Consider the following 13285-nt stretch of genomic DNA (forward strand, 5'->3'; position numbering starts at 1 on the left):
ATTCCCATCCAAAGAAGGAAGGGTACACCAAGCCCTTCAATGACTCCTCCGGCTCGAGAAATGAGAAAGGGAAGAAAGGAAACAGATGCACCTATTGTCAAAGAGGATTCCATCCAGAATCCTCTTGCATGAAGAAACAAATTGACCAAATGGCAGAAATCCTTCAGAAGCACAACCTTGGGGACCACATCCCTCAGGGCACCAAGAAGAAAACTGAGGATCCGCCACACGGGAAAGGTAACAATTTTCATGCTTTAGTTGCAATTAATTCTTCTCCTGATGCATGGATTATAGATTCTGGTGCATCACATCATATGGCTGCTGCAAAGGAAGTCTATTCCTCTTTGGATGCATGCAAAGGACCTCCCATCCTCATGGGAGATGACTCACCTATTGAGGTCACCGGAAAAGGTAGAGTGGAACTTTTACACGGAAGCTTTGAAGATGTGCTTCATGTTCCAAAACTTTCGGTAAACCTGCTTTCAGTTTATCAGATCACTCATTCCGGCACCGGAAAGAGAGTGGAATTCACTCCAGATGCAGTGAACATATATGATCTACATAGCAATGCCAAAATTGCAACTGGTGAGGTAAACAATGGAGCCAGACTGTATACATTTTCTGAATTTATTGAATCTGAATCCTCCTTATTGCTTACACATGCTGATGATAGTAGCAGGCTTTGGCACGAGAGGTTTGGTCACTTAAATTACAGGTATATGCAGCAGCTAAGCAAGAATGAGATGGTGAAGGCTTGCCAAATATCAGTTTCTCCAAAGGAGTTTGTGAAGGGTGTGTTCTTGGCAAACATCCCAGAGAAAAGTTTGACACCGGCAAGACTCACAGAGCATCCTCTCCTCTAGATCTAATCCATAGTGATCTCATGGGGCCTTTTCCTCATCCTTCCATCAACAAAGCAAGGTATGTGCTTACATTTATTGATGATTTCTCACGGTATACTTGGGTGTATCTTCTCAGGAACAAATCTGAAGTTTTTGAGCACTTTGAATATTTCAAAGCACTAGTTGAGACACGGTCAGAGAGAAAGATCAAAGCCCTCCGTATAGACAATGGGGGGGAATATGTTAACACAACACTTCAGAACCTTTGCCTTCAGTCCGGCATACAGTTGCAGTATACAGTTCCATACACTCCGCAACAGAACGGAGTTGCTGAGAGAAAGAATCGATCTCTCAAAGAGATGGCTTCTTGCATGTTGCATGCCAAGTCACTGCCTCATAAGCTTTGGGCCGAAGCACTTAATTGTGCTAACTACATCCAGAACAGATCTCCTCATAGGTCTGTCAAGGACCAGACCCCCTTTGAGGCTTGGAGCGGCACTAAACCAGAGGTCACTCACCTCTGTGTTTTCGGCTCTCGAGCATGGGCCCGGATTCCCTCTGAAAAGAGGAAAGCTCTTGATCCACAAAGCATTGAGTGCATATTTGTTGGATACCCTGATGGTGTGAAGGGATATCGACTCCTGATTCCCTCTACGGACAAGCTCATCATTGAGCGAAGTGTCAAATTTGAGGAAAGTCTCTCGCATGCACCTCAAGCACCGTATGCAGACACTTTTTATCTACCTCATGTCCGAGATGATGACTCAGTGCATTCAGATGCCGATACAGATCATGCAGATGCCAAAGAAGAGATGCAGATGCAAAGACAGAGTCTTCAGATACAAATCTAATGCATGCAAATGATGATCCACATCCAAGCCCAGATCGGGCTTCCAGCAGTGAATCATATTCCCCTGTCATAAATCAGAGAACAAGGAGCTTACGTGAGATATATGCACAAGACCAACCAGCTGCTAGAAATGGTCTTGTGGGGGATAATTCTGATCTACAGAGGACTAGCTCAGAGTTTATTGAGCCTCCTCTTGTCCTCACTGCCACTGAACCATCGCCCTCCTGGCATTGTCATTTGGTTCAGTCTTCTGATCCACAGTCTTATGCTGAGGGTGCTGGGCATCCATCTTGGGAGTCCGCCATGGAGGAGGAGTATAACTCCCTCCTCGAGAACCAGACTTGGGATTTGGTCCCCCTTCCTTCAGGAAGGAAACTTGTCCGATGCAAATGGGTCTACAGGACCAAGAGTGCTGCAGATGGGCAAATCACCAGACGGAAAGCAAGGCTAGTAGCCAAAGGCTTCCAACAAGTGCATGGCATTGATTATGACGAGACCTTTGCTCCAGTAGCAAAGATGGATTCCATACGCCTTACACTTGCCATTGCGGCTGCCCAGCGGTGGGAAGTACATTAGATGGATGTGAAGAATGCCTTTCTTCACGGAGACCTATCTGAGGAGATCTACATGGAGCAACCACATGGTTTCATTCAGGATTCATCTTTGGTCTGCAGACTGAAGAAATCTCTCTACGGCCTTAAGCAAGCCCCGAGAGCTTGGTACGCGAAGATGGATTCTTTTCTCTTATCACAAAACTTTGAAAGATGTAAGTCTGATCCGAATGTTTACATGCTTAGGACACATGATTCTCTTCTTATCTTAGTTTTGCATGTAGATGATCTCCTAATCACTGGCAGCTCGGCTTCATCCATTGCTACAGTCAAGAGGGGTTTGCATGATAGGTTCTTGATGACGGACATGGGTCCATTACACTTCTTTCTTGGTCTTGAGATCAGCCAGAATGCCACAGGCATCAAACTCTCTCAGGCTAAGTATGCACGGGATCTCCTCGAGAGATTTCGCATGACTGACTGCAAGCCAACACCGACTCCTTTTCTGTCTGGGGTCCGCCTTGAGGATGGAGGTGACACTCCATTAGTTGACAGCACTCTCTACCGACAGCTAGTGGGGAGCTTATTGTACCTCACCCACTCCAGACCAGATCTCTCATATGCAGTAGGGGCAGTTTCCAGATACATGCAGGAGCCGCATGAGCTACACTGGAATGCTGCCAAGCGCATCCTCCGATATGTGCAGGGCACCATCACCTTCGGGATTCACTATGCAGCAGGCACTGCATTGAATCTCCTTGGCTTCATAGATTCTGATTGGGCGGGAGACAACATTGATCGCAAGTCCACCTCCGGATATTCACTCAGTCTAGGATCTGGCCCTATCTGTTGGTTGAGCAAGAAGCAGGCTGCTATTGCTCTCTCTTCAGCTGAGGTTGAGTACCGAGGAGTAGTCAACATCACCATTCAGGCTCTGTGGCTACAACACTTCCTCACTGAGTTGGACGTCCAGTTCCACCAGCCCATTGTCATCTAGTGTGACAACCAGAGCACTCTCAAATTTTGCAGGGATCCAGTACAGCGGCAGCGGACGAAGCACATAGAGATCCATATGCACTACATCAGAGACTTAGTACATGATCAGGTCATTGATTTGCAGTTCTGTCCTTCAGCAGAACAGACTGCAGACATCTTCACCAAGACATTCACTGAGCAAAAGTTTCGCTCTTTGCGTGATCGTCTTGGAGTGAAGGACACGATTGCTTAGCAACTGTATTTTTCTTCCTCTTCTCTTTTGATTACATTGTATTTTGAGGGGGGGTTTTTCCCACGAGGTTTTCCCTCTTCCCTCAATTTTAGTACAAGTTGCACTGTATTTTGGGTGACCTTTTGCCTTAGTTTCCAGGGCCCATTTTCTATTTTTTCCCCATAGTGGTGTTCAGGGGGGGTGTTGGAACTACTACACACCTACATGCAGACTCTTAGTTAGAGCATGTGACTGCATGCAAGATTCCTTTTGCATGTTAGAACTACTACACATCTACATGCGGACTTTTAGTTAGAGCATGGGATTGCATGCAAAATTCCTTTTGCATGATTTACTCCTTGATTTACTCCTTGATTTGCTCCTTCTTTAACTCCGCAACTGACTAGTTATCTCCGGAACTTGTTGTAGGTGTTGAGTCTTCTCATTGATCACCACTATAGTCATTACCTTGGGATCTTCACCCAATAATGCTATATCATGAGCATTGTAACATAATTTTCTATAGAATCATTCTTTTCTTCTTTCGATTTTCTTTTAGTGTTTTTGCTCTGCAAAGCTGTGTGTTCAACCTTTACTAGCTAGATTCATCTGTGCAGGTTTTCTAACACATTTACAATAAGTAAACAAGCATGCCCCAATGGGTCAATCTCATCTGTTGGGAACATGGGCACTCTCTTGAATCTGGCGATCGTTCAAACTAGACAGGTCGGTGCTCCCCCCAAACCGACGGCAAGCAACGAATCAAGTAATGAAAGCAGTACTAACTTTTCACTCAGCGGAAGGGACTTGCTAGTCTCTGACTACCGTGTTTTTTCTTCGCTCAATAGCAGGGACTTGCTGCTTAGCAACCTCCCTTTTTTTTTTAAATTCAACCATAAAGGATCCAGAATCAATAGTAAGTAACTGTACTTGCGATCACCGAATCATGGTGGATTTTTCGCTTAATAAGGCTTTGAAGCGGTTTGAAAGCTAAATAAACTCTGCGACACTACACTGCAGATGCCCGATGGGCAATATTAATGGTGATCGAGTGACTCGTGGTGATCTGTATGCGACTCTTCGATGATTCTGCTTCTCTCGGGCTGAACCCACCGACCCTCGGAGTTCTTGATCAATCCTTTGTCAGAGTCTTGTTTCCAGAAGGGAGGAACTAGGTAGTCGTCCTTCAGGAAATCGCACGCCTTATTCACCAGAGCCGGATCGCGACGAGAGGACAGATAGAAGCGCTGGCCTCGCCCATGGTATCCGTCTAGCAGGTGGAGATAAACCTCCAGATTATGAAAGCACGACGGATCATTCGTGGGTTTCAGGAAGGGAGTGCATGTGATCAAGAGCCAGCTCCACCCCAGCGTGACAGTAACTCCACGGAAGCTTATGGATCCACCGCTTCATCATCTGTAACTTTTCGTTGAACAGTATCCCGGGGACCTTCGGCACACTATCGTGTACATTCACCACTCTCTGAAACTTGAGTCCCAGCTCCTCGCACCGATCCTTGAAAGCAGCGTTGCCCACCCTCGGCCCCGCGAACGAGAACACCGTTATGGGAATCGACTCCGCCTGATCGTCGCTCTCCGAGCGGTTCAACCCCAACTCTGCGATATCGTATGCACTAAGCATTGCCAGCGCGCTCCCCAGGCTGTGGCCCGTGATCGTTATGCTCAGCTTCTCGCCTCTGTATTTCTGCAGCAGACGCCTCAACTCCGAGAGGACCCGTGCGCTGCTTTTACAAAACTGGCAGTCGTGTTCCCTGGCCGTATACAGATTCAGGAATCCCGCCTCCACCTTCATGTCAGGATGGGGATGCACGTTGTTCAATTCCGCGGGTCTCAAATAATCCATGAGGTCCGAGATCCACTCCAGATTCGTCACTGTTCCTCTCCACGCGATTACGATATCTCGCCGCCCGAGCCTTTTGATCTCGTCCTCGTCTGTGGCCACGGCTATGAAGCCCATCCAGTTGGCATGAGTACTCCACGTCTTCTGCACTTGAGGCTTCTGGAAAACCCTAGGGAGATTGATGTTGGAAGTGGCTTAGAGATACTTGGTCACTTCGTAGCCGTAATCGGACATCCCAACGCCATGGAAGAGCTGCCTGAAATGATACTTGCAGCTACCACAGTATTTGGAGAAGGGGTCGAAGTCGAAAGCTTCATAACAAGCCTGGGCGAACTCTCCATACCTGATGATTTCCTTTCGCAATATGCTGTCCATGGGATCAAGCAGTCCTTCCCAGTTTTTGGCCCCCTGGATCTCCCCCATATGTCTGCCATTTCTCTCTTGGGCGTCGACGCCTTAGAGATCTTTGTCTCGTTTTTCTCTTCGATGTGTGGTGCGTCCAGTGTGGTTGTCAAGGACTCAACTGCCCCACTTTTGATGGGCAGCGCCCTTCTTTTGATGGCTGTCGGGTCACGACGACAACGAGTCTGCTTCCTGAAACGATTAACCGGATGCTGATCACGCAAAACTAGCGTATGCAGGGTGTCCGCGGAATGCGATGGATAAAGCTGGGTATGGCAGCATAACATTCAAAGATTCGAAACCTTAGAAATCCCGGAAGCGAAAGGTAAAGCTGCAAGGAAAGAGGTTGTAAGCAATGCCGGGGAATTCATGGCTGCAACCGAAGAACAGATGTTTGAAGAGGAGCAGCAGCAGAAAAGAAAACCAGGGAATGGAATGGGACGACAGGGTTGAGGAACCAGCTTATTTATTCTACACATCGCCGCGTTGGGACGTTGATTTCTAAACACGAGATTTGCGTGTATGTCAAAACTTAACCAGTTCGGGTCATCGTATATCGTTTTGATTTGTCCTACAATTTCATCTACTTTTGATTTCTCCTCACCTGGAATCTCATCTACTTTTGACCATCCTCCTCTACAAATTACCCTTAAAACACAAGCGTTTGTAAAGTCATTGCGGGCACTCTCACATATTCTTCGTCGATTGATATGTTTTACCCAACAACATCACTGAGTTTATTTATATATTTCGATTTTCTAAGTTGTATGTTGTTTCAAAGATTCCCAAAAAAGAATTAGTTTGACCATCTTACAATTTATAAAAATTTTCTCTGAAAATATAATTTCATTTAAAAAATAAAATTATGATACATTTAGATAAAATTATATTTAAGCACGCAATATAACACAGAGAGTTGAGAATAAGAAGAAATAACATAAATATATTTATATTTTACTATAAACATCCCATGATGATGAATTTACGATATATTGGTATTTCATTGGGAGTCGTTATGGAGGTTGAAAAATTATTTGGATTGTTAAAAGTGGTTAGAATTTTAGTAAAAAGATTTCAAAATTTTTTGTAGATACAGTATTTGAATCATATTTTTGATGGTGGAAATGTTTTTGATGATGAAAATGGATTCAGCACCATCAAAAAAAATCTTAAACCCCTAAAATTATAAATTTTAACAACTTTTACTTAAATTCACAAAAATCCCTACCATTTTTTTCAAAATATTACCAGAATTTCCATAACTTCTCAAGCCAAAAAACATAATTTTTAAATTACAGCATTCCATTGGTGACATCACGTAACATACGTGGTTAGGTAAACATCTGATGATGAATCGACAGATACACTTGTATTCCATTGTATTGGTGACGTCACTTGACATACGTGGTTATGTAATGACATGTATGTATCGACGGATACACTTGTATTCCATTGTATTGGTGACGTCACGTGACATACGTGGTTATGTAATGACACGTATGTAGGACAACCCAAATTGAATGCGGTCTCTATTTACATAAATAAAAGTTAACTAAATTTTAAGAAGTCCCATGTGAAAGAGGAAATAAACGTTTTCAAAATGATGAATATTCTCTACTTACACTAAATCATTAGTTTTTAAACATAAAATAATAATAATAATAAGCTACATAAAATATTTACATAATATTTTATATAGAAATAACACTCCCTCACTCATTTTATTCAATGTACGCTTTTATTGGTTTATACCTATTTATATTATTTATACGAGATTCATAGTCTAAAAATAACTCTCTCACTCATTTTATTCAATGTAAACCTTTATTGGTTTATATTTATTTATACCTATGTATATTTTTTTTTCTCGGTAAAAGACTAAACTATTCTATTATGTACAGGATTCAAAAATACATCATGGTGAAACAGGAGAGAGTCAGGCTCTGGGCATGTCACCCGAGAGCGATTGAGTCATCCCAAAACTAGCCCACACAAGGGCGCCAGACACAGAAACCAGACTTCCATAGGAGCTCGCCCACGCAGGGGCACCAACCATTTCATCCCACGCAGGGGACACCGACCTTACCCAGATCATTGACACAAAATTCAGGAACATGGACATAGACCCAGACACGAAAGAGACCAGACGCATTGTTACTTTAACAAAGTCAAAAAACAAACAGCAAAAGACCATACAGAAGGCCATAGAAACCTTATGTGCGGGCGTCCTCAGTCATCCATTTGCACCTCCTCGACCCGGCACCAGCCATAGGCTTCTCTTTCAGCCGCAGTGGGAAAGGTGTCTTCCTCCTCGCAAGTTCCCGGCTTCTTATCTTGCTTGCGTTGCATTACGTCTTCCGGGGCTGAGGCCGCATCCTTAACCTTCTGCTCCTTGTCCGCTTCAGAGGCCGCTGCTTCATGCTTCTGATTGTCATTCGTCCTCTGCCCCTGTTCATCCAGGGCGTCCTCATCTTCCCTGGCATTTTCTATGAACAAGACTGAGACATGCGCGCTAATCCGCAGATTGTTCATGGCACTGCTGAAATTGAATATAGCCGAACCAAAGGCAGGCAGGGCATTCGAGCTCGAAGCCCCTGCATCCATGAATTGGCTAGAGTGGAGGGGGTTGGCGTCAGTAGAGCGAGCGAGGTTACAGTGGCAACAATGGACAACATTGTCCGCTTCATGACTGTGCGTGGTTCCCCCCTGGAGGTACCTCGGCAGCTAAGCATGCGCTGTCGAGGTCTCACCATTCTCGTGGGATGCGGAGGAGCGAAATTCCAAACGACCATAGGGTAGTTCAAATCCCCTGCAACTAGACCCCCCGCACCCAACTCTGAATGAGGGATAAACCAGACAGATGGATAAGAAATTCCGACAGAGACGGAGAGGCCAGGAAACTGCAAAACCCCAAACATTCTCTGATCCCAAGCTGCGATTTCCCTTATAACTTCACTGGCTCTGCTTTGGAGCTCCCCCGCCATAACTGCTACCGTCGCCTGAGCCAAATTACCTCGCGGATCATTAACTCTCTTCTGCCATCCCACCTTATACCAGCTGCAGTCGATGGCTATGTTCTTTACTGCTGCCACGTGATGGCCACGGGCTGGCATGTGGCCATCTCCCAACGCCTGTCCCATCTCATATATCACCCGCATCCGGGGGCGCTGCATCGTTCTGGACCAGTTGAGAGCACTCTTGAGCCTTGTCATGTGTTAATATAGTGTTCAGCTGCCCTATGATTAGAGAGTGATCAGTCTCCACTCCTACATTGGCCATGAAGTCCGCAACCCTGTTGCCTTCCCGTCTTGTGTGAGTGAAGGTGATTGCTCTGTTGTTATGGAGCTCACGTTCTATGGCTTCCAGTCTTGCTTCAAGCCTCCAGCTGGTGGCGATATTCCTGGCCTGAGATCCATTAAGGATTTTTTTGGCCATGTTTATAAGGATCTGAGAATCTCCTTCCACCTCCAGGGGGTGATAGTTGTGTCCTCCAGCAAGTAGTAATCCCCGCCATAGACCCTCTAGCTCAGCTGAGTTGTTGGTGTCCCATCCAATGTTTCCGAAATACAGCATTAGGGGGGCACCTTCATGATTTCTTATTATTCCTCCAAAGCCTGCGAGACCAGGATTCCCTTTTGAAGCACCATCGAAGTTGAGTTTGAATGTAGACCTTGCTGGGGGCTTCCATGTGTTCTGATTTTTGTTGTTGGTTTTAGAGTGGTTCATCTTATGAGAGCCTTGAGTATGATGAATTTGCCAGTTGTCCATAATGGTTTTTTCGCTGGCTAGCATAGGCCAGTCCTCCTCCTTCCAGGATTTTAACATAAGAGTCTCCTGAAGATTTCTGCATAGCAGGTTCCAAATGTTGTCTATCGAGGAGTACTGATTTTTAAATATACGCTTGTTTCGCTCCTTCCATGTGCTCCACAAAACTAGCCCGGGTACTAGTCTCCAAAGATGATTGAGGATTTCACTCTTGTAAGGGTTCTGTGGCCACTGACGAATAGAATGCGTGATGTCATTCTCAAGTCTACATCTTCTTTGACACCGAAAGCTCGCCTTTTCCCAGAGTTGATTTGCCAGGGGGCAAGAGTCCAGCAGATGTTGGAGAGTTTCCTCATGGGCGCTGCAGTTGAAACAGATGGAGGGGCCATGAAAATTTCTTCTTCTAAGCTTGTCCCAGGTTAAAATTCTCTGATGTCCTACCAGCCAGAGAAAATGACAGATTTTGGGCCAGGAGCCCGAACTCCATATTTTACTCCAGATTGGGTCCTGAGGAACGGATTCATTGCATAAGATTTTGTAGGCCTCGGATGTGGTGTAAGCTCCTTTCGGCTGGTATCCCCACCTTAGAATGTCTCTACTCTCGTCGCACCTAATTTTCCTTTTGCTGAGTTCCCTTTCCAGCTCCACAAAGATTTGGATATCTTCATTTGTGAGTACATGGTTACCCGGTTTCCAGATCCTGAAGCCCTTCTCAGAGTCCTGAGCCCAGTATTGCCTAATCTTCGTTTGTTGTGTCTCCTCCTCAATGGTGTCCAGAGGCAGGTTTAGAACATTACTAATAGTAGGCATTTGGTTCCAGGCGTCTGTCCAAAATCTAGTGGTGAGACCATTTCTTGCTTCCCAGAAACTGTGCTGCTGAATCATTTGATAGTGTTCCTTGGCTGCATTCCAAATTAGCGATCCTTTATCATTGGGCTTTAATCTGATGAGTTCTTCCTGGGGTTGATGATTGGCATACTTTGCCGTCCATAATGTGACCCATGGTTTGCCTGGACTTGTGAGCCATTGCCACCATATTTTGGCCCCCATGATGGCATTGTTGTGCTCGGGATCTCGTAGTCCAATGCCTCCTTTTGCTTTTGGTTTGCATACAGTGCTCCACTTTACCAATGCCCATTTGCGATTAGTTGCATTGCCGCCCCAAAGGAAGCGTCTCTGGATATTCCTTAGTCTTTTTAGGGCCCACTTCGGTGCAGCTAGGATGGAAAATGGCAGGCAGCTGATGAATAGAGAGACCTTTAAGCTGATGAGTGTGAAGGGCATTATTAATGTGACGTCCCAGTCCTTCAGCCATTAAAACAAAGAGGAAGGGGGAAAGAGGGTCTCCTTGCCTTATGCCTCGAGAGGGGGCAAAGGGTCGAGAAGGGATCCCATTCACGAGTATGGAGAAACTAGTGGAGGAAATGAGGCTAATGACCCAGCGAATCCATGTGGGACTAAAACCGAAAGCAGTTAGCATTTGTTGTACATAATCCCAGCTGAGTTTATCAAAAGCTTTTGAAAGATCCAGTTTTAGGAGCATACCTGCCTATTTTGAGTGCTTGAGAGTGTGTATGATCTCATGCGAGAGGATGATGTCGTCCATGATCTGTCTCCCCTCCACATATCCTGACTGATCCAGAGAAATGAGCATTGGCAAGAGGGGCTTTAGCCTGTTTGCAATGACTTTGGAGATGACTTTGTATATTACATTGCAGAGTGCGATCGGTCTGAACTTATCCGGTTTGATCGAGTCCTCCTCTTTTGGGATTAAGGCTATGAATGTGGTATTGAGTGAGGGAAGCAGCCAGTGATTCACTCGCGATTCCTCAACCACTTCCCATACTTCCAATTTTATTAGTTCCCAGAACTTGTGGAAGAAAGTGGTGGTGAAACCATCCGGGCCGGGAGCTTTACCTTCTTTAAGCTGAGCCATAGCTACGTCCACTTCCTGTGTTTGGATTGGACTGAGGAGGAGTTCATTGTGCTCCTCCGTGATTAATTTTGGCACATTGCGTATGATTCTTTCGATTGCTGGACGTCTGTTGATGTCAGGCTCTTGATGGACTTGCTTGAAGTGGTTGAGGAATTCCTTCTCAATATCTTCGTGCTGTTCCACCCTTTCTCCTCCTGATGTTTGAATGTAAGGGATATTATTGCACATTCTATGCTACACAGTGGTTCTGTGAAAGAATTTGGTATTTCGTTCTCCCTCTTTTAACCATCTGATTCTGGACTTTTGCTTCCAGTATATCTCCTCCTGCTTTCTTCTCTCCTCAAGTTGATTGTGGATGAGCTGCTCCTGCTTAAGGGTTCTCTCTGTGTGGCCTTTTGTACTTATTTCTTGCTGCAATTCCTTCAGAGCTTTTTGGAGATCATGTTGCGCCCTGAAGATGTTTCCAAAGGTCTCTCTGTTCCATCGCTTGAGGCAGAGCTTTAAATGTTTGAGTTTCTGTTGGAACTGGTACATCTTGGAGCCGTCTGGGGGCCTGAAGGATGTCCATGTAGAGTGAACCAAATCTTTCAATGAGGGATGGGTGAACCAAAATTCCTCGAAGTGAAAAGGTCTTCTTGTGGTGCTACCAGGACGCTGCCATTGAAGGGCTACCGACCAGTGGTCGGATCCAGAATGTGGAAGAATGGTTGCCGAGAAGTCTCCCCCTAGGTGAATCGAGTTGTCTGAGATTAGGAACCGATCTAGCTTGGAGGCTATTTGATGCTTGCCTGCTCTTCGATTGCTCCACGTAAAAGTGCCATTGCAATAATGTAGATCTATCATGGATGCGTTCTGGATAAAGTCTTTAAAGTGGGTATTTTCCTGTTCCAGCCTGTTTCTGCCTCAATATTTTCCTCCAATTTTGTTATCATGTTAAAATCCCCCCCAACAATCCAGAGCGGGTGCCTTCTATTGGAGTTAAGAGCTTCTATGGTTTGGAGGAGAGCAATTTTTTCCTTGGCTTCCTGCGGGAAATATACATTCGAGAGATTCCCATGTATATTCGTGCCTATTATGTGAAAAGCAGCCTGAATTAGACTATGAGAAGCATGAAAGTCCGTGAGGGTAAGTGCTTGGGAGTTCCATGCGATAGCCAGCCCTCCAGATGCCCCAGAGGCATCCACAGCCACCGAATGACTACCTGGCCAGGCTTTAGAGAGGATCACTTCTAGAGTTGAGCTGTTACATTTTGTCTCTTGGAGAAAGCATATTTGTGGCTTTTCTATTCTTAACATATTTTTTAGCATTCTTAATTTTCCTGGGTTGTTGAGCCCCCTTAGGTTCCATGAAATGAGCTTCATGATTCACTATTGGTAGAGGGCTTGTAGTACTTCGTAAGCTTAGCATACCTGCTTGAGTCTACCAGGATCTTCCCTACCGCTATTGTTCTTTGGAGATCAGTTCTTCTTCCTCTTTTTTTGGAGTCTTTTGGAGTTTGGCTTAAATCCCATTGGCTTCCTGCTTGGATACCAAGCTGGTGCTGATGGTATGCTCTGGAAATTACCATTTCCAGTTTGTTAAGCTGAAACTCTGGGATGATTTCATAAGCTTTCTTTTTGCATGCTGCTTCAAGTTCCAATATGTCTAATCCATTTAGATCTATACTCTCCGGTTCTTCCTCCATGCGTTGCATCTGGTTGTCTTCTTCCGAGGGCATGTTTGGGCTTTGGAGTGGGTCTGAGGAACTGTCAACCTCCATTTCATTTTCTTTTTCCCCTTGCTTTTCCTTGCTTTCCGAGGGGTTATCTGGGGCCGCTTTGGTTGGAGGAAGGTTCGAGGAGGGGGCTGAAAGAGGTGGTTGGGTGGAGGAGG

The 13285-nt window shown here is 45.3% G+C and overlaps 1 protein-coding gene and 1 pseudogene across 1 annotated transcript; both read right to left on the bottom strand.

Moving 5' to 3' along the window:
- Window positions 1-4487: 4487 nt before the first annotated feature.
- On the bottom strand, window positions 4488-5999 carry LOC149264476 (phospholipase A1-Igamma1, chloroplastic pseudogene; annotated as a pseudogene).
- A 5648-nt stretch (window positions 6000-11647) lies between these two features.
- Window positions 11648-12256, bottom strand: LOC149264477 (uncharacterized). The gene has a single exon (XM_089399136.1). It carries the CDS (start codon window positions 12254-12256, stop codon window positions 11648-11650), a length of 609 nt encoding a protein of 202 aa, XP_089255262.1.
- Window positions 12257-13285: the final 1029 nt, after the last annotated feature.

Source organism: Pinus tabuliformis, chromosome 6, assembly GCF_031772625.1.
Source record: "Pinus tabuliformis cultivar Carrire ecotype Pingquan chromosome 6, CPIR1, whole genome shotgun sequence".
In the NCBI taxonomy this organism is placed as follows: Eukaryota; Viridiplantae; Streptophyta; class Pinopsida; order Pinales; family Pinaceae; genus Pinus; species Pinus tabuliformis.

Excerpts from the sequence above, each read along its gene's own strand:
- LOC149264477 (XM_089399136.1), bottom strand. The coding sequence starts at position 12,256 with ATGATAGATCTACATTATTGCAATGGCACTTTTACGTGGAGCAATCGA.